At 35.2% G+C, this 19,808-nt stretch overlaps 1 protein-coding gene across 1 annotated transcript in view; it reads left to right on the top strand.

Annotated features, from left to right (window-relative positions):
* NPAT (nuclear protein, coactivator of histone transcription) overlaps positions 1-18,988 on the top strand; it is a 60,153-nt gene extending 41,165 nt beyond the window's left edge. Inside the window, exons 11-18 of the mRNA XM_090265886.1 lie at positions 4,042-4,138; positions 4,790-4,918; positions 7,121-8,788; positions 12,826-12,941; positions 13,017-13,125; positions 16,084-16,144; positions 16,254-17,412; positions 18,591-18,988. Coding sequence (XP_090122012.1) covers positions 4,042-4,138; positions 4,790-4,918; positions 7,121-8,788; positions 12,826-12,941; positions 13,017-13,125; positions 16,084-16,144; positions 16,254-17,412; positions 18,591-18,668 — 3,417 coding nt within the window. The 3' untranslated portion in view covers positions 18,669-18,988. The remainder of the gene's footprint in view (positions 1-4,041; positions 4,139-4,789; positions 4,919-7,120; positions 8,789-12,825; positions 12,942-13,016; positions 13,126-16,083; positions 16,145-16,253; positions 17,413-18,590) is intronic.
* The last annotated feature ends 820 nt before the right edge of the window (positions 18,989-19,808 follow it).

Below are 19,808 nucleotides of genomic sequence, written 5' to 3'. Positions count from 1 at the left end.
CTCTGCTGTTGGTTTATTGTGAAGTATCTGGCAAAAGTTAAATATCACCTTTAATAACATTTTGCAAGAACAGCAAGTCATAATATCCAGATGTGTAATATAAGCATCAACTTCACTAAGACATGAGCAGCCGTTTGTATAAAAAGGTGAAGTCGGAATTTAAAAAATATTTTTTATTTTATTGTTTATGCTCTTAACAGTTGTCCCAATTTTTTACCACTTCAAGGAATTTAAAAAATATTTACAAGTCTTTGTGACCTTGGGAGGTAGGCAAGATTTCTTAGGCTATACAAATCACTAACTGAAATAATAATTTTAAAAGGCTTTCTTAAAATTTAAAATATTGGCTTTTTAAAAGGATCATTAAAGAAAATGAAAAGGCAAACTACCAACTTGGAGAAAATACTCAAAATACATATATCTGGCAAGGAATTTATATCAACAGTATATAAAGAGCTGTACAGATCAATAATGAAAAGATAAACCATCCCATTTTTTAAAAAGGGGTGAAGGACTGGAGGAGACAGAGGAAGATACGGGAATGGCCAATAAGCCCATGAGAAGAAACTCTGTCACTTAGGAAGTGAAAATTAAGAGTACAATGAGATGTCATTTCACACTCAGAATGGCTAAAATAAAAAATCTGACATTACCAAATGTTAGCGAGGATATGAAACAACTGGAACTCTGAAAAATTGGCAGTAAAGGATGTAAATTAATATAGTCATTTTGGAAAACTAATCTAGTTTCTTATAAAGTTATATATACACCTATATTCCCACCTTATGGCCTGGCAGTTATACTAGGTTTTTACCCAAAAGAAAGAAATATGTTAACATATGTTTACAAAAAGACTTACAGAAGAATGTTCATAGCAGCTTTATTCATAATAGACAAACACCAGAAAAAAAACTAATGTCCTTCAACAAAAAAGAAACAAATTTTGAAATGGTCATAAATAGAATGCTATTAAATACTGAAAAAGAATGAGCTATTAATACAAATAACAATATGGATGTATCACAGAGTTATGTGATCAGAGAAGGTAAGACATAAGGGAATGTGTTTTGTATGATTCCATTAATATAAAAGTTCTACAACAGACAAGCGTGATTTATGCTGAAGGAAATGAGAAATTGTTGCCTGAGTGAGGGTAAAAGAGATGATTTGCCAAGGGGAAGAATTCTCTAGCAAAGGGAATGGTGTGTGTGGGGTTATAAATTATTGGGTGATAGAAATGTTATACATTTTCATTTTTATTGGGGTGATGGTTACACAGTTCATACAGTTTTCAAAGCTTATTGAACTATGGACTTAGCATCTGTGCATATCATTGTGTATAAAGTGTACCTTGATTTAAAAAATATATATACAAGATTGATTTGCAGGTACTTGTGGAATGTATATTTTAGGGTTCTTTTGATGCTAATTTTTAAAGTATAGAAGAAATTGAGATTTACTAGAAGGATGTGTTTCTTCAACAATAACTCTTATAAGAGGGGGTGTGGTGTACCATTTCATAGTTTAATGTTGGCTTGACAGTATTTACATTATTGTAAATTTTTAAGTTATTAGATATAGAAATACCAGTTCAAGCTCCTAACTTTCTCCTAAATCATATTTTGTTAAGAATTATTAATGTTGGGAGGTGAGCAGGGCAGGGGAGAGCAATGGGGGAAAATGGCACAACTGTAAAAATCAATTTTTAAAAATTAAAGGAAAAAAATAATTATTGATGTTTATACATCCTCATAACCCAAAGTTAACTCATTCTTTTACTTCAAACAAAACTTTTTTTTAATATTATGGCCATTTTTTGTTTAGAAATCCAAGTTTTTATCCCTTTATGAGAGTTCCACTTCACCTGTTGTTCCACATGAGTTTCCTGCCCCATGTGATTTAAATGTATGCTTCACCAACATTGAAGAATGCAGCATTGCAGAATGATTTATAGATAACTGGAACTGAGAAATTTAAATATCCAACTATAAAAGGAGAGTAAATAAACACGCCTAGCTGAAAATACTGAAACTTTTTTGAAATCTAATATTTTAGCTGAAAATATTCAATGTTTTTCTTTTAAATCTGTAATATGTTCCTGGTTTTTGTTTGTTTTTTTAATCTCTTAAATCTTCACTCTGGTCGGTGTGGCTCAGTTGGTTGAAGCATTGTCCCCTAACCAAAGGGTTGCAAGTTTGATTCCCAGTGAGGGCATATACCCTAACCCTACTTTTTGGGTTTGGTCCCTGGTCTGGGCCGCAATTTCTAGCTTGGCTTGTACTGGAGGCAGCCAGTTGAAGCTTCTCTCTTGCATCGATGTTGCTCTTTCTCCAGTCCTCTCCCACTTCCTCTCTCTCTAAAATCAATAATAAAAAAACCGCCCTGGCTGGTGTGGCCCAGTGGATTGAGCAGCCTGCGGACCAAAGGGTTGCTGGTTCAATTCTTGGTCAGGGCACATGCCTGGGTTGCAGGCCAAATGCTCGGTTGGGGGCGTGCAAAGGCAGCCTGTCAATGTCTCTCTCACACATCAGTGTTTCTCTCCCTCTCTCCCTCCTCCCTCTCTAAAAATAAATAAAACTTTATTTTAAGAGATAATTTAAAAAATATAAATGTTCAGTGAACATGGAAATATGTTCAATTCAGTAATATAAAGTAAGACAACAGATTACTTTATTATACTGATAATGGTTAAAAACTGATATTGCTTATGTGTAAGGGTATGTGCATTGTTACATAAAATAGAGACGGCATCTTTATACAATTTCTCTGGAAGGCTGCTTGGCAAGAGTTCTCACAATTTTAAACATATGCATCTTTTGACCTAGTAATTCTGCTGAGAATCATTTAATCCAAGAAATGAACAGGGCCTGGATAAAGATTTTCATTGTAGCATTATATACTTTAAATGAAAATTAGAAAAAAATTTATATGTCCTAAAGTGGGAATTGGTTGAGTTTTTTAATCTACTACTAAAAAGACAGTATAGGAAAATTTTTAAAGCTTAAACCCACAAGGACATGACAGAAAAAAATTTTTGGAAGCAAAAATAGACAAGTGGTACATGTCTTAGAAGGGCAGGCAAAGCTAAGGTAAAAGCCACTTACAACACAGAAATCCCGAAAGCCTTGACATCGGTACTCTTGAAAGTAAAGGAAAAGATAGGGCTACAAATAGGATGAAAAAAGGTACAAATTTTAGAAAGTATTTAAATTCCATATCTTCTCCCCATACCACACTATCCCCCAGAAACATTGTTGTCTGTCATAAACTCTCCCCGCAAGACATCTAACTCATTCAAAGAAAAAAAAACTAAAAATACAAATAGTTTTGTAAGATTACTGCTTAGATTGTAGTTGACAAACTTCTGCTTTTAGTCAAGAATTTTCAGATAACCTTTTGCATGCTAATTTTAAATATGATCAGACAAGAAGGACTGTCCAACACATGAAGGAAGCATTTAATATGAAGAAACCAAAGAAGACAACTAAAAGGAATGAGATAAGTTTATATTGGAGAATCTGGAAAGCAGTGTACAATAAGTTAATGTGAAAAAAAGCAGATTAAAGAACATTATAAAACCAAACTCATAGAAAAGGTAATCAGATTCATGGTTACCAGTAGGTGGGTTAGAGTGGGGAAATTGGATGAATGTCAAAAGGTACAAACTTCCAGTTATAAGATAAATAAATTCTGGGAATTTAATGTACAACATGACTATAGTTAACACTGCTATATGGTGTACTTAAAAGTTGTTAAGAGATTAGATTCTAAGTATTCTTACAAGGGAAAACTAATTTTTTTTTTAATCTGTATGAGATGGTGGATATTAATTAAACTCACTGTGGGATCATTTTACAATATATGTAGGCCAGGTCATGCTGTACACTTGAAACTTATACAGTATTATATGTTAAGTTATAGCATGTTTTTATTTTGTATTTATATGCATATATAGTTCCTATGTTTTAATGTTCAAAATACATTTTGCTGGTACTAACCATATTAATTGAATTAGTCTTTTTTTGTTTTTTGTTTTGGTAGAGTGAAATTCATATGTCTGAAGAAGCTATACAAGATATATTGCAGCAGACAGAATCAGATCCAGCATTTCAGGCACTCTTTGATCTCTTTGACTATGGTAAGAAGACTTTTTTTCAAGGCAGTTAGAAGAAGAATTTCTTTGTTTCTTTGGAAACTTAAGCAAAATCAAGCAACATTCCCCAGAGTATCTGAAAAAGTTTCTATTTTTATTAAATATTATATGGAAATGAAAGGGGATTTTGTTTTTTCCTTAAAGAAACTTTAGTTAAGCTGTAAAAATGTTGAACACTTCTAGTTTTGTTTTTGTGAGCATTTTTGCCAGTCAATACAAATGTGTTGAACTCTGCTTCTATACATACATTATATCAAACACGATTGAATAATACAAAAGGAATACAAAAAGTTGACTATTTGCCTCAAACTTATCAGCCTAGTGCAGTAATTCCCAAAGTGTAGTCTTTCATCCAGCAGTATCAGCGTTATCTGACAACATGTTAAAAATTAAATTCGTAGATCATCCCCCACCCACAGGTGATTCTCATAATAGATTAAAGTTTAAGAACTACCAGTCAGGTAGAAAAATCTTTGTACCTGTTAGTGATACAAGGCGATATATTAAAAATATCCCAAAGACCATAATTAAAAACCAAAGTGTAACATTTGCTTGACCACTGTCAAGCTTCATTAATTGATGCTCATTTTTATTTTGGTCATTTAACCAATTGTCTCCCTGTTCCCTTTTTAACAGGTAAAACAAAGAATAATAAAAATTTATCACAAGGCATGTCCAATCAGCATATGGAAACCAATTCCAATGTAGTCTTAGCAGATGAAACTAATCTAGCAGTTAAAGGTTCTTTTAAAACAGAAGAATCTGGTAAGAATTTGACTTTGTTAATATCATCAATCCAAACCCTAATGGCAATCTAAAAATTTCAAAGGCAAAAACATTGTTTAATTTAGAAGTTGTTCAAATTACCACATAGGTCATTTTGTATTTCTAGTATTCTCTCTTCATTAGGAAAAAAAGTAAAAAACAAATTACTCCCCAGCCATTAGTACTTTGACTAAAAGATGAATTTTTAGTATTTACTATTTCATGATACAGTAGATTCGTAACATCCATAATTTGATATTAATAGTGTTGACCAGTTCGACAAAAGTCTATATAACAGTTCACATAAATTTTTTTGAGCCACAAGTTCAAATCCCTCATATGTAAGGTTAGTGTGTGTGGTATTAATTGTTCAGCCTAATAAGCAAGTTTAGCTGATTGCTCAGTATCTATGCCTCACTTATTTAGAGGAAATAGTGTGTGATAGTCTTGAATTAAGGATTTTATGAGGTTTTAGGTAATATTTTTATGTATCTACTAACTCAGTTTTTTCTATTTCTGCATCCCATGGAGTACCAATATGGCACATAATTGCCCCACAATAACTACTTATTGAATGAGGGAAGACAGTGAATATGTTCATTTTAGATCTTTTAAATATTGCCTATTTTCTCCAGATTTTACTTTGGTGAAATATAACACATGTACAGAAGTACACAATAAAAAGTATATATAGCTCATTGAGTTACAGTCCAGCAAATACCATATAACCATCTCTCAAGTCAAAAAATAGAATACCACCAGCACCACCAAATCCTCTCTTCTATCCCTTCCCAATCAATATTTCCTCCATCCCTGTTCCTCAGAGATAGCCATTGTCCTCGTTTCTCTCACATTATTCTGGCATCAACAGTTCTTGCTAAACTTTAGACCTCTTTAGTACCACCTCTAATCCATTTCTGTCTAAAACAAGCTATGCCAAAGTAATTATTTCTGCTCTTGTGTTTTTAAATGTTATTACCCACTCCAACTCCCTGAAAACCCTGATGATTTCCTAGTTTCGAACCATGTCTTACAAAACTAGTTTTGGAGTATGTCAGACTACATTCCTACTTTGAGTCCTCTGCCTACACCCAGGCCCAATCCTCCATTTCCTAAACTGGATTATAGTGGATTATATCTTTCTCACTATATATTATGTGTGTAAGATTGTGCCTCATAAGCTTTATCCTGCACAAAATGAAATTGGAAATCTTATTTTCTCAGAAGGTCTTCCTGCTTCATTGAAACTGACTACTCCTGGACTTATTTTGCCTGGATGTAATCTCCACTAATTTTCCCACAATAAGGATTCAAATGTGCTCTGTACCAATATTATTTACCACTGTCACATTAACAAAATTATATGATTCTTGATAAACATTTTCTTGATATTTTCCCTATATTTTTTATATTGTTAATTATCATTGTTTTCTGTCCTAAACTGTGCATGCTATATGATAGTTTATCAGTGCTGTATTATTTTCTGAAATGCCCTTTCTTTTTCCAGCTATCACACTTTTAATACTTCCTTTATAACACTTTCTCACATCCCCAAGCAGAAGGAGGTGCCTTTTGTTTCTATACTTTTGCAGTTTTTACCATGTTTTATTATGACTTTTTGCTCTCTATCTGTGTGTCTTACTAGACTGGCTTTTCCAAGGTCGTTTATCTTTGTTTCCCAGTACCAGTCATATGGCGTTCCTTCAGTAAATGTGTGTTGAAAATTAAACAGTACCCAATAACATCATATGCTGATCATGCAAAGTGTACTTGGCCTCATTTAACTTTTAAGAGTATATTAGATAAAGTAAGGTCAGTAGAAATGGTAAAAGTGGAAAAGTCAAATGTCTTGAAAAAGCTTTGTGTTGGAGTTCTCTTTTTCTTTCTTTCTTTCTTTTTTTTTTTTAATGCCTGTAAATATTAGATGTTCTTAAACCTACATACTTGAAACTTCATTGTGTCATCTGTTTTCCAAGAAGTTTGAAAACAATTTGGCTCTTGTTTAAAAAGACACAGTAATATGAAAAGTACCTGTGTTTTGATACTCAGAAAATGGTCGATATGGTTTTTATGTCAAACTTTCACTTACTGGTATGTCAGTGATGAGTTATTTCCTTGGCAAAATAGGTTTTATGGTTCAGAGAACTACCTTAGAAGCTATACATACTCAACATATCTTTCTACTATCCTAATATTTTGCAGATGATCAATCTGGTCAACCGCCACTTTGTACATCTTATCAAAATGAAGACACATCAAATGCTTTGAAGAATGGCAGCAACCGTGAAGAGCTTAGACAGGAACCCCAGGAACATTTTTCCCAGATAGGCTCTAGCATCCAAAAAAAGACCTTCAAAACAGTTATACCTACTGAACAGAGGTGTAATATCACCTTTGAGTCTGTGCCTAATTTAAATGACTTTAACCAAAGAGTAAATTCTGATGCCAAATGTAATCAGCATTGTCCTGAATTGTACACCACTCAGATGTCCACTGAAACTGAAATAGCTATGGAAGTTGAAAAGAATTCTTTGTCTCCAAATGTACCCAGTGAATCTCGATTACAGCCAGATCCTCCTGATACATCAGTAACTTCATTTGTTTCCCTTGGTGGTGAAACTAAAAATGAAAACTTAACTCTCTCTGGGAATAGTTCTCAACTTGTATCCCAAAATATACCATTAACTGGAAAACCATCTAAAAAAAGTCAATTTTCTGAAAGTTCGAATGACACAGGAAGGCTGAAAACTAATTTCCATGGTTCCAAGTCACCAGATTCTAGAGAAATTCACCAGAGTAAAATTGAAATTAATGATGTATTACCAGTTATATCACAACAACTTTCAGATTGCCAAGATAATCCTTCACTTCAAAGTAAAACATTATCTGTGTCTGTTGAAAGTTCGGGTTTAAATATATCTGAACAACAAATAGAAATTTGTCTTGGAGAGTCATTATCTTCAAATAAACAGCCATCTAATGATTCATCATGTGTTGAGTTAAATCACACAGAACATGAAATTCAGCCCTCCGAGTCTGAGAAAGTTACTTTAGATTCACATGAGCCATCGTCTTCTGTAAAAGAAGATGGAGATAGTATTTTCCTCTCTTTAGGTGAAAATGATAACTGTGGGGAGGTTGCATTGATGCCTCCAGAAGGCAATCTTGTAGAAGATAGACATTCTCTTCCTTCAGAATCTGTGTGTTCTTCAGTGGTAGAGTCTCACCCTAAGTCCCAAAATACTAGTGATAAACCTGCTAGCAATAACTCAACAGACATAGATTCATCAAATATTGTTTCTCTCAAAATTATCATCAGTGATGATTCATTTGTTCCCTCAGATACTGAACTTAACAGTGCTGTTTCTAGTATCAGTGGAGAAAACATGCCAACTATAATTTTGTCTTCTGCTAAATCACCTGCCAAAAATGCAGAATTAGTTAAATGCCTGTCTTCAGAAGAAACTGCAGGTGCTATCACATCTGCTGAAGGAACAGAAGATTCAGCCTCAGTGGAACAAAGCCTTTTAGTGCTAAAACCAGAAGACACTGCAGTAAACAACACTCAGAGTGAAGACAGCATTGGTTTTTCAGCCAATGTTACACCATGTGTTTCCAAGGATGGAGGGTACATACAGTTGATGCCAGCTACAAGCACAACTTTTGGCAATACAAATAACATTCTGATAGCTACCTGTGTGACTGATCCAACAGTCTTAGGAACAACTGTAAGTCGGTCAAATGTTGTAGTGTTGCCTGGAAATTCTGCACCTATGACTGCCCAGCCTTCACCACCTCAACTACAGACACCACCAAGATCAAACAGTGTATTTGCTGTCAATCAAGCTGTGTCCCCCAACTTTTCACAAGGTAACTTTAAGAACATACTGAAGTTTACTTCTATGGAATAGGAGTTAATTTCTCTTGTGTATGCAGTTATTGACTAGGTGGTAATAAGTCATAGATAGATAGAATGAGAAAAGATTCTGAAATGTGTGATTATACATCCTCCTCTTTAGCTAATGAATTCAAACCATTTTTTTTTTAAATCTGTTAAGCTATGGAATTTGATGGTTAAAGTTTTTTAGCTTTTTTTCACAATTACATTCCAATCCATGTGCTAAACTACAAAAGAGAAAAGAAAGACTAATTTATCTAATAGCTATATACCTACCAAAACCCAATGTTGTGGGAATTTTTAAAAATATATGTATTAATAGTCTTAATTTTCTTTTCTTTATTCTATTATATTTTATTGATTATGATATTACAGTTCCAATTATTTCCTCTTTGACCCTTCCACCCAGCACCCCCAAGTCTCTCAGGCAATTCCACCTTCCACTGTTCATGTCCATTGGTCGGTCATGCATAGGTTCTTTGGCTACTTCGTTTCCTATAACTGTAGTTACATCCCAGTGACTATTCTGTAACTACCTGTTTGTACTTCTTAATCTCCTTAGCTCTTCACCCATTACCTCATACCCACCTCCCATCTGGCAGCCATCAAAATGCTCTCCATAGCGATGATTCTGTGTCTGTTCTTCTTGCGTGCTTAGTTGGTTTTTTAGATTCAATCGTTGATAAGATATGTATTTTTTTGCCATTTTATTGTTCATAGTTTTGATCTTTTTTTCTTAAATGTGTCCCTTTAACATTTCATATACAGAATTCCCTCACTTATTGTGGGTATTACATTCTAGACACACACACCCCCACGATAAGTGAAAATCTGCGACATAGGAACCTTACATTTATTTTAGTATTTATGTATATTTTAAGGCTTTATAAACCGTTTCTACACACTTATAACCTGTTCCCAGTCCCTTATTAACCTTTCCCACTCCCTTATTAACCTTTTCCACACTTTTATAAACACTACTTATGTTCTTAAACACATTCTACACTCTTAAACCTATGTAACTTTAACAACATACGTATACAGTACCACAAAATCCCGCGATATAGCGAAAAATCTGCGATAATTAAATATAATATTTTTTTAAATCTTGCAATATAGTGAGGCCACTATAAGTGAACCGCGATATAGAGAGGGACTACTGTAATAATGGTTTGGTGATGACGAACTCTATAGTTTTTTCTTGTCTGGGAAGCTCTTTGTCTGCCCTTTGATCTAAATAATAGCTTTGCTGGGTAAAGCATTCTTGGCTGTAGGTTCCTCCTTTTCATGGCCCTGAATATTTCTTTCCAATCCTTTCTTGCCTGGAACATTTCTTTTGAGAAATCAGCTAACAGTCGTATGGGAACTCCCCCGTAGGTAACTAACTACTTTTCTCTTACTGCTTTTAAGATTCTCTCTTTATCTTTAACCTTCGGCACTTTAATTATTATGTGTCTCAGAGTGGACCTCTTTGCATCCATCTTGCTTGGGACTCTGCACATCCTGAACTTGCATGTATACTTCCTGCACCAAGTTAGAAAAGTTTTCTTTCATTATTTTTTCAAATAGATTTCCAATTTCTTACTTTATCTCTTCTTCTGGCACCCCTGTGATGCAAATGTTGGACCTCTTAAGGTTGTCCCAGAGGCTTCTTACACTACATTTGGTTTTTGGATTCCTTTTTCTTCTTGTTGTTCTGAGTGGTTTCTTTTTAGCTTCCTTATGTTCCAAATCATTGATTTTATTCTCAGCTTCATCCATTCTCCTGTTGTTTCCCTATAAATTGTTCTTTATTTAAATAAGTATATCCTTCGTTTCTGACTGGGTCTTTTTTGTGTTGTTAAGGTCCTCACTAAGTTTCTTGAGCATTCTTATAACCAGTGTTTTGAACTCTGCATCTGGTAGATTGCTTATCTCCATTTCATTTAACTCTTTTTCTAGAGTTTTGATCTGTTTTTTTATTTGGGCTATGTTTCTTTGTCTCATTTGGACAGCCTCCCTGTGTTTGTTTCTATGTATTAGGTAAAGCTGCTTTGACTCTCTGTCTTCGTAGGTGTTGTGTAGGGTCCAGTGTCATTGCCTCCCCTATCACCCAATCTGGGTATGTGAGTTGCACCCTTCGTGTGGGCTGGGTATGCTCTCCTCTTGTAATTGAGCCTTGGTTGCTGCTGACAGATCAATGGGAGGAATTTACCCAGGCCAGTCAACTTCAAGGTTTGGTTGTGACCATTGACCTCCAACCTCTGCCCTCCGTGAAGATCAGCTTTGCAGGGCAGAGTTGTGGTGCTCTGACGTGGTCTGTAGCTGTCCACTGCGTGTGCTGGCCCTGGATTTTCCCAGGTGGTGAAGGCCAAAGTCAGCCCCCACCTGTGTTTTGCCCAGGGCCACCCTGCCTGAGCTATAAAGCAATCTGAGGTGGTTGCTGCTTGTGCTGGGTTTGGAGGTTCCCATGTGAAGCCAAGCTCTGAATCTAGGCTGGCTGCTGCTATTGCTGGGCCTAGGGCTCACTAGGGCCAGCTATTTCTTGTTTGAGAAGATTTAGGAAGTTGGGAAGCATGAGCCAAGACCAGCCATTCATATGAAAAAGCAGTTTGGGTTGGCCCATAAATTGGGTGGGGCAGAGTCTCTGTGGCTCTCCTAGGCTGGTCAGACATTGTTAACCAATTGATGGCTTCTCAGATATGGCACCAACCTGCCACCTCAGTCTGGGTGGATGTGGTTCTTTAATTTAGTAGTTGTCAGACTTCCATTCAACTCTCTTTCTGGCGGTTCTGAGTGATGGTTCTATATTTTATTTGTAGTTTGATGTGGTTGTGTGAAGAGGCAAGCCATGTCTGCCTGTGCAATCATCTTGACCTGAAGTTTGATAGTCTTAATTTTCAAGGGCTTTATTATCTGTTTTGAGAGACTTTCAAGACACAACTCGAATTTCTTGCTCCATAAAGCCCCTTGTAATTTCTCACTGTCTTCCACCTTCCAGAATTGATCCCTGTCTTTAGAATTCTTTGTTTATAGAATACTTGTGGCATTTAGTACATGCTATTTTGTATGTAGTTGGTGATTTACATGCCTTTGGTGTTGGTCATTTTTTAATTTATGTTCCTTGAAGATAGAACTTCATGCACATTCATCTACATTTCCTTAATTATTGGTTCCCACTTTTTTCCCCCTTTTACATCTATAGGCATATGATAAAATTTGATTAATTATCACCAATTAAATACTAAGTCTCATGGCTGTGTATCAAGTGCCTTTAAAATAAGATAAAAGAGGGGTCAGAATTGGTAGAGAATGTGTAACTGAAGATGAAGCTTAGAGAAATAAGGTAGTATTAGGAATAAAAAGAAGGAAGTCTTATGCAGAATAGTGTAGGTAGATATTTGAGATACTGAAGTAGGTGTTCTTGTGAGATTAACCTGACAGGAGCAGTTAGTGAATGTATGTAAGAGAAAGCTTCATTTACAGGGGAGGGCTAAATCATGATAGCCACAGACTACATTGTTGAGTTCTACGGACCATATGAGCATTGTGTTTTCTCTCATACTTTTGACTGGACCCTTTTAGATCAATACCATTGAGATAATGTGCTGTGGTTGTGAACAGGTCTTGGACTGTTAACATTTGGTTGGGACCCTGATTTTTTGGAATAAGATTCAGACTTGAAACCTTCACCACCAATTTTCTAATTAGTTTCACTGTTCTATCCAGAGGAATCAAAAATATAACTATAATATGATCTCTTGGCTGTAGAGTCTTATGCTTGTTTATAATATTTACCTTGACTAAATGCCATAACTACTTTAATATTCAAATTTGGTTTTTCTTAATTTGTTAGCTTTGCTCTTGTTCCTGAATTAATTTTGTAAAAAGAAGAGTAAGTTATAAAGGAAAAGGGATTATAATTTTAAAAATTTGATTTCAAATCAGTAATTATTTTGGTGTCTTAATGTTCATGAGAGAAAACCTTATTGAGTTCATTTGTTTGGTTGGTTGGTTTGTCTTGGTTTAGGATCTGCCATCATAATTGCTTCTCCAGTCCAGCCTGTACTCCAAGGAATGGTAGGAATGATACCTGTATCTGTGGTCGGACAGAATGGAAATACATTTTCTGCACCTCCTCAGCAGGTAAGATTTATGAACTAAAAATGGTGCAGTGATGCTTTTCAAACATAGTATAACTTACGACCTCTTTTTTTGTAGGTCCTTCATATGCCTTTGGCAGCACCTATATGCAACAGAAGTATCCCTCAATTCCCTATCCCTCAAAAATCTCAGAAAACTCAGGGACTAAGAAATAAGCCTTGTACAGGTACATTTTTAAGTTCATTAATGTCAACTTTATGTCTGTGTATTGATTTGCTTGCAACTACACCTCTTCTTTTTGAATATTACACCATTTTTAACAGGTCATCACCCATTCTTTGCTGAAAGTTTTTTGTAACAATTTAAACAATAAGATACAAGATAAATGGAACAAAATAGTTTAGAAAGAGACCACATATTTATAGGAACTCGTATGTGGTGGAGGTAACATCAGAAGTCAGAAGGGACAGGATGGGTTCTTTAATAAGTGAAATTTATTAGCCATTATGTATATTACAGGAAAATATTAGACCCCTTCCTTATACCATATAGAAAGGTGAAATTCAAGGTGATTAAAGACCTAAAAGTGAAGAGCAAAGCAATTAAATATAAAACTTAAATGTAAGAGGATATTTTAATGATACTGGGATAAAAAATTGCTTTTTAAAAAGTGCATAATTTATAACTGGAAAAGTGTGGTGGTGCTGACTACAAAATTAAATACTTTGTCAACAAAAGACACCATATACAAAGGAACAACTCAGTTTTCATTTAGGGCCTTGATGAGTGTTGCACTCAGCTCTCAGACTTTTCTACCTCAAACTTGTCCATCTTTGTGGATGACAACATGCCCATGTTGCTAACGTACCAAACACCCTAACCCTCAGAATTTTTTGACCTTTTCCACTTCTACGTCTTTAATCTTTACTTAACTCAACCTCTCCCATAGCTGCTTCTTTAATTTTTCACTATTTCTTATTAGGCCTATATGATTTTTAAAGGTCAGTAACCTCTCTCAAGATATTTTTATATACTCCGTGGCTGGTGTAGTTCAGTGGATTGAGCGCTGGCCGTGAACCAAAAGGTTGCTGCTTCAATTCCCAGTCAGGGCACATGCCTGGGTTGTAAGCCAGGTCTTCAGCCGGGGGTGTGCGAGAAGCAACCAATTAATGTTTCTTTCCCTCTCATTGACCCTCCCTTCCCCTCTCTCTAAAAATAAATTAATGAAATGTTAAAAAGAAGAACACTCATTTCCATATATCCATTGAATCTCTCTTCAAGCAATGAGAAGCTCCTATTATTTGAATCCTCACCTTTTACCTGAATTTTTCATTTCTTTTTAGATTTTCTTTCTTCACTATGCAGGCTAGACCCTGCAATGTACCACACCAGTCACTTTTCCCAATACATTTAAAAACCGTCAGATCCACATTCTTGTACCATGCCTGATTGCTACCCTCCAGCCCTGGATCTAATCAACCATCCACCTCTGCCTCACACCTAGGTTTCTCAGCATTGCTCTAGGAGTGGTGCCAGGCCCCTTGATGCCACTTAAATTATTTATTTATTTACCCTCACCAGAGGACTTGCTTAGTGGGGAAGGGAGGAAGAAAGGGAGGAAAAGAAACATTGATTGGTTGCCTTTCATGCATGATGCCAACCATGTATTATGTGTCTTCAAATTTTCTTTTTCGGCTCCTTTCCTCTGGCTGTAAAGTTCCTTAGGTTTGTTTCACCTGCCAATCCTTTATCCCCAGCCATTCTTATCTCTTCTTCTTTATTCATATTGTTGTCTTTTCTCATGTTTCCACTAAAACTGTTTAAAATGAGGTCACCAGTGACATTTTCCATTGTTTTTTATTTTTTATATATTTTATTATGTTGTTACAATAGATCCAATTTACATTTTCCATTCTTACTTTACTTTCCTCTAACTGTTGATGGCTTCTGGAACCACCACTATGCTATGCTTTTCCCTCTCTTAACTTTCTATAACTCGAGACCTTCAAGATCTCTTCCTCTTAAGACCACCTCTGCCTACCTTTCCCCCTTTAGTTAATGTCACCATTGATTCTTCCTTTACCCTTTATATCCATGTTAATGCCCTTCGCTGTCACAAGATCCTTATTATCTCTTACCTGGGATATTTAGAGTCATCTTATTACATCTAACTAGAATTTCCCTTTCTATTTTTCTTTATTCTTTAGTTCACCTTCTATACTACTGCCAGATTGACTCTAAAACATAATTCTATTCATGTATATTTCCTGTTTAAAACTCTCAAAGATTCTTCTCTATAAAACCTTTTGCATAATATATAAGGTCCTTCATGATCTGACCTTCTCTTTTTAGTTCATGTCTTGCTGCTCTGTCACATAAACTACATGGAAATCAAATATAGTTATTAAAACTCCAGAGCATGTCCTCTAAGTGACAGGTTTACTAAAAAGGACAGTTATATGGACAAATTTTTAGTATCTTTCTGAATCTAAGTAGAACTCTTTTAAATGCTATATTGAGCATTGTAATTCATAAATCCAAAGATAAGATTCATATTTGCCTGAAGTTAACCTCTATATATGGATGGGAGACTGTCTTATACAGTGATCCCTCACTCATCACAGGTATTAGGCTCTAGACACACACATCCTGCGATAGATGAAAATCCATGACATGGGAACCTTATATTTATTTGTATTTATATATATTTTAAGGCTTTATAAACCCTTCCCACACACTTATAAACCATTCCCAATCCCTTATTAACCTTTCCCACTCCCTTATTAACCTTTTCCACACTTTTATAAACACTGCTTATGTTCTTAAACATATTCTACACTCTTAAACCTACGTAACTTTAACAACATACGTATACAGTACCGCAAAATCCTGCAATATAGTGAGAAATCCGCGATAAGTAATTAAATACAGTATTTTTTAAAATCCCGCAATACAGTGAGGCCGCAATAAGTGAACCGCAATTTAGAGAGGGACTACTATATATATTACAAAGCTGCTTTTAAACTTAATGTGTGAAAATACTTCCATTTGTACATTAGATGTCATTTAAATTTTTTTCTTGTGATATGTGATACCATGTAGTCTGTTCCATTTTCTTTCAGAGGAATATACTCTTTCTCTCAAGAATGCTTTTCTTTTCTAATTAATTCATTTATAATTCCAGGGAAGCTGGTAAATAATTTGTTGGATTCATCAAGTCATTTAGTTGGATGTCATGCACAAAGGTGAGCCTAAAAGTAGTTTCTGTCAGATTATTTGAATGCACAGATTTAAAACATAAAGGATCTCTTTATGTTGCTAGAAGTAACTTTTTTTTCTTTCTTTTTTCTTAAGAATTGAAGTTTCTGATAAGAATATGGCAACGGATCAGGGGAAAAAACTGGAAGAAATCACAGTTCCCTTCTCAGTAGAGAATGTAGTTCCAACTAGCAAGCCATTTGAAAGCCATAGACGTGTGCTCTGTTTTGATAGCATCGCTTCCTCTGTGGCAGATTCTCAGGGGACAAACCATAAGATGGTGTCCCAAAACAAAGAAAGGAATGACATTTCATTTCCTAATCTTGACTCACCCATGATGTCCTCTACCTTAAAACCCTCTTCTAATAATGCTTTCAAAAAAGAGAGAGAGAGAACCCCTGTGCCTAAGATTTTATGTAAATCAGAAACTGCCATGAGCCGACATACCACCATGAAAGAAGCTCAGTCAGAAAAGAAAGTTTCACCAACAGAAATTGGACTTGAATCTTTCCATAAAGCAACAGCCAATAAAGAGAATGAATTGTGCAGTGATGTGGAAAGGCAGAAAAATCCAGAAATTTCAAAACTGTCTAATGGGCAGCAAAATGGGGGTTTACGGAATGAGAAAACGATAGCTTCACTGCAAGAACTAACCAAAAAACAAGGCACAACCTCAAACAGTAAAAATGTCATTTCAGTGGGTGCATCTGTGAAGGATCTAAAACAAGAACAAACCAAATCTGCTAGTTCTTTGATTAACCCACTAAGCAGACATACCACAGAAATGTTACAGGATGTTCAGCGACGTAGCCCAGTAAATAGGCTTGCGGACAATACTCATTTATCTGTACCCCGGACACCTGGCTCAGGGGCAGGGGAAAAGCATAAAGAAGAACCTATAGATGGTATCAAGGTCCCCTCTAGTAGGCGCTTCATCGAAGATAGTAGCACACCCAAAGTAATGGTGCCTCCTGTCACCCCAGACTTGCCTGCCTGCAGCCCTGCCAGTGAAGCAGGGAGTGAAAACAGTGTAAACATGGCTGCCCACACATTAATGATTCTCTCTAGAGCAGCCATCTCTAGGACTACTTCAGCAACTCCTCTAAAAGACAATACACAACAATTTCGAGCATCTTCAAGGAGCACCACAAAAAAGCGGAAAATGGAAGAATTAGATGAGTGTGAGCGGAACTCCTGTACTTCTAATAAAAATCTTTCAAATTCATCAATACCAATGAAAAAGAAGAGAATTAAGGCAAGTTTGAAAGTCTTAATTTCAAAAATCATACCTTTACCCTTCTTTCAGTGCTCAGATAAGAGAGCTCAGCATTTTTTTTGCCATTCTAGAGAAATAGCTTTGAGTTTTGATTGACAAAAAATGTTGTATAGCAGTGTCTCTCAGCCAGTGTGGTACTCAGAAGTTGTCTAGGTGAACCATAGCGTTTTCAAAACAATTGCTAAGGGATTTATTTATAAACATCTTCCTTGGGAAAAGGAGGCTTTTGTTTTCGTCACAGGAGGATCCAAATTTGCAGGGTTGAGGGTGACATAGGCTTTGGGAAGCCACTATTACGTGTGGAATTACCAAGTAAAAAACTACTTTAACTCCTACATCCTGGCTTTTTTCACATGTCCTGCCATGTCTTTCGTGGGATCTTGTAGATGTTAATATGTGAAGCAATGTAAAAACTAAGTTTGCCTGTTTTTTTCTTAACCATGGTTTTTCGTAAAAAAACAATGCAGGGATAGCATTAATAAATGAAACCCATTTTTGTGTAATCTGTAGCCATTTAGTAAGTGGATTCAGTAGAAAGAAAAGTGTCTAAAATATGTAGTATGTCTTGGCTTTGCTGCTGTGCAAGCCTGGATTTGAATCCTGCATCTCCTGCTCACTGGTTCTATGACTGATTAAGCCCGTTGCCTCTCTTAGTCACAGCTGCATCGTGTAACAGAAGGTTACCTACCACACATCTTACCTGATGTCTGCGAGGACTAAATGTTGTAATGAAGTCCCTGGTGTATATTAAATGTTTGGAACTTGAAAAGTACCTGTTACTCTTTAATCTTACTAAAGCTTTCTAAGGTTTATGGTTTGGCAATAATGACCACTTTATAGAAAGCATGGTCTATCTTATTTTATTCAACATTAATATACTCTGGATTTGTATAATGTCTTTTGCCCTAATCTAATGTTAGAAGAACCATTGGAAGTATATTTTATTAACCTTGAGTTTATTATATATTTTCTCTGCTTCTCTGTAAAATTTTTTAAATGAACTGAAAAAAATTGGTCAACAGTTTTAATATATGGAAGAACCCGATAAAAGGTTCTAAGTAATTAAAGTTTTTTAACCTTATTTGAATTCACTATGTTAACTTAGATGTTTTTCTTTATTTTTTATTTTTACTTTTTTTTTTTTTTTTTTTTGACAGAACAAGAAGCTGCCCAGTTCATTTCCAGCTGGAATGGATGTGGACAAATTTTTGTTATCCTTGCATTATGATGAGTAAACATTCTGAATGTAAAAGAACAAAAGCTGTTTAAAACTCATATCCCTCAAACTGAGTGTAGGGATTGAGATACTGACAAAGTCTAAAAGCATGACCTGCACTTTCACCATACTGAAACTTCACTTTATATCTAAATCATGCTGTTTCTGAAGCAGCTTCCTAGTTTGTAAATAGAATTACCTGGTATATTTTTATTTTGGAAACAAAAGTTTGCAGAAATGTAAGTAAAGCTAATCTGCAAAACTGTATAGCTTTGACAGTTGCATATTGTGAATATTGTGTACATATCATTGAAATAGAGGTTAAATCAACCCAATGTTCTTACACTGTGTTTTTTGACATATTATGATACCTAATTCTGAAGGTTATTTATCTGGAATAGTTTCTTACTGTTGGGGGAAAATCATGTTTTTCCTTATAAATTGCCTTTAGTAACTTTCCAACAAGACATTTAAAGATATAACCACTAAATAGTACAAAAGTGATAACCACCTCAAATGATAATAAAGTGATCAGGAAATAATAGTTTGGTTTTTTCCTGCAGTGGGTACTTTACCACCCCTTCTTACGATTGCAGTAAAGATTATATATCTGAAATTTATACTTCTGGTCATTCTGGTCTCCTTGTTTTAAAGAGAGACTTTTGTAAACCATTTGAGTGTCTGATCTTTTGTTTATAACTTTCAAGATGCTTTACAGAACTTTGAGTTTATAGACTATTGAGCCATAAAACTTTTGGTTATGTACTAGTTGAGATTTCTTGAGATGTATATGCTTTTCCCCTAAATCCTGGGGATTTAAAGAATTGCACTAAATTCTTAGACCTCCTTACAATAGTAGTGTCCAATGCACATTTAATTTAAATCTTGTATCCTATTTTAAGTTTTATGTGGAGGATTATTTTCTGGTGTTCTTTTAGAAAGCCATGTCCATCATAAGAGAAATCATAGTTTTATATTTTAATGTTTCTTCTAAAATGGGCTGTTAAATAACTATATCTGTACTTAGATATAGTGCATTGTCTCTGTGCTCCTTAAAGTGTTATAAAGAGTTACTCTCAAAAAGGGAAATGAGTGGTGCCTTCTCTGTATTAGACTTAACACATCAGTCAAGTTGATGGATTGCTTTAAACCTTTAAAT

The sequence above is a fragment of the Furipterus horrens genome, unplaced genomic scaffold (genome assembly GCF_987537825.1).
Source record: "Furipterus horrens unplaced genomic scaffold, mFurHor1.1.pri manual_scaffold_2, whole genome shotgun sequence".
In the NCBI taxonomy this organism is placed as follows: Eukaryota; Metazoa; Chordata; class Mammalia; order Chiroptera; family Furipteridae; genus Furipterus; species Furipterus horrens.
Note: the sequence above shows the minus strand (reverse complement) of the source record. Positions and strands in the feature narration are given on the sequence as shown.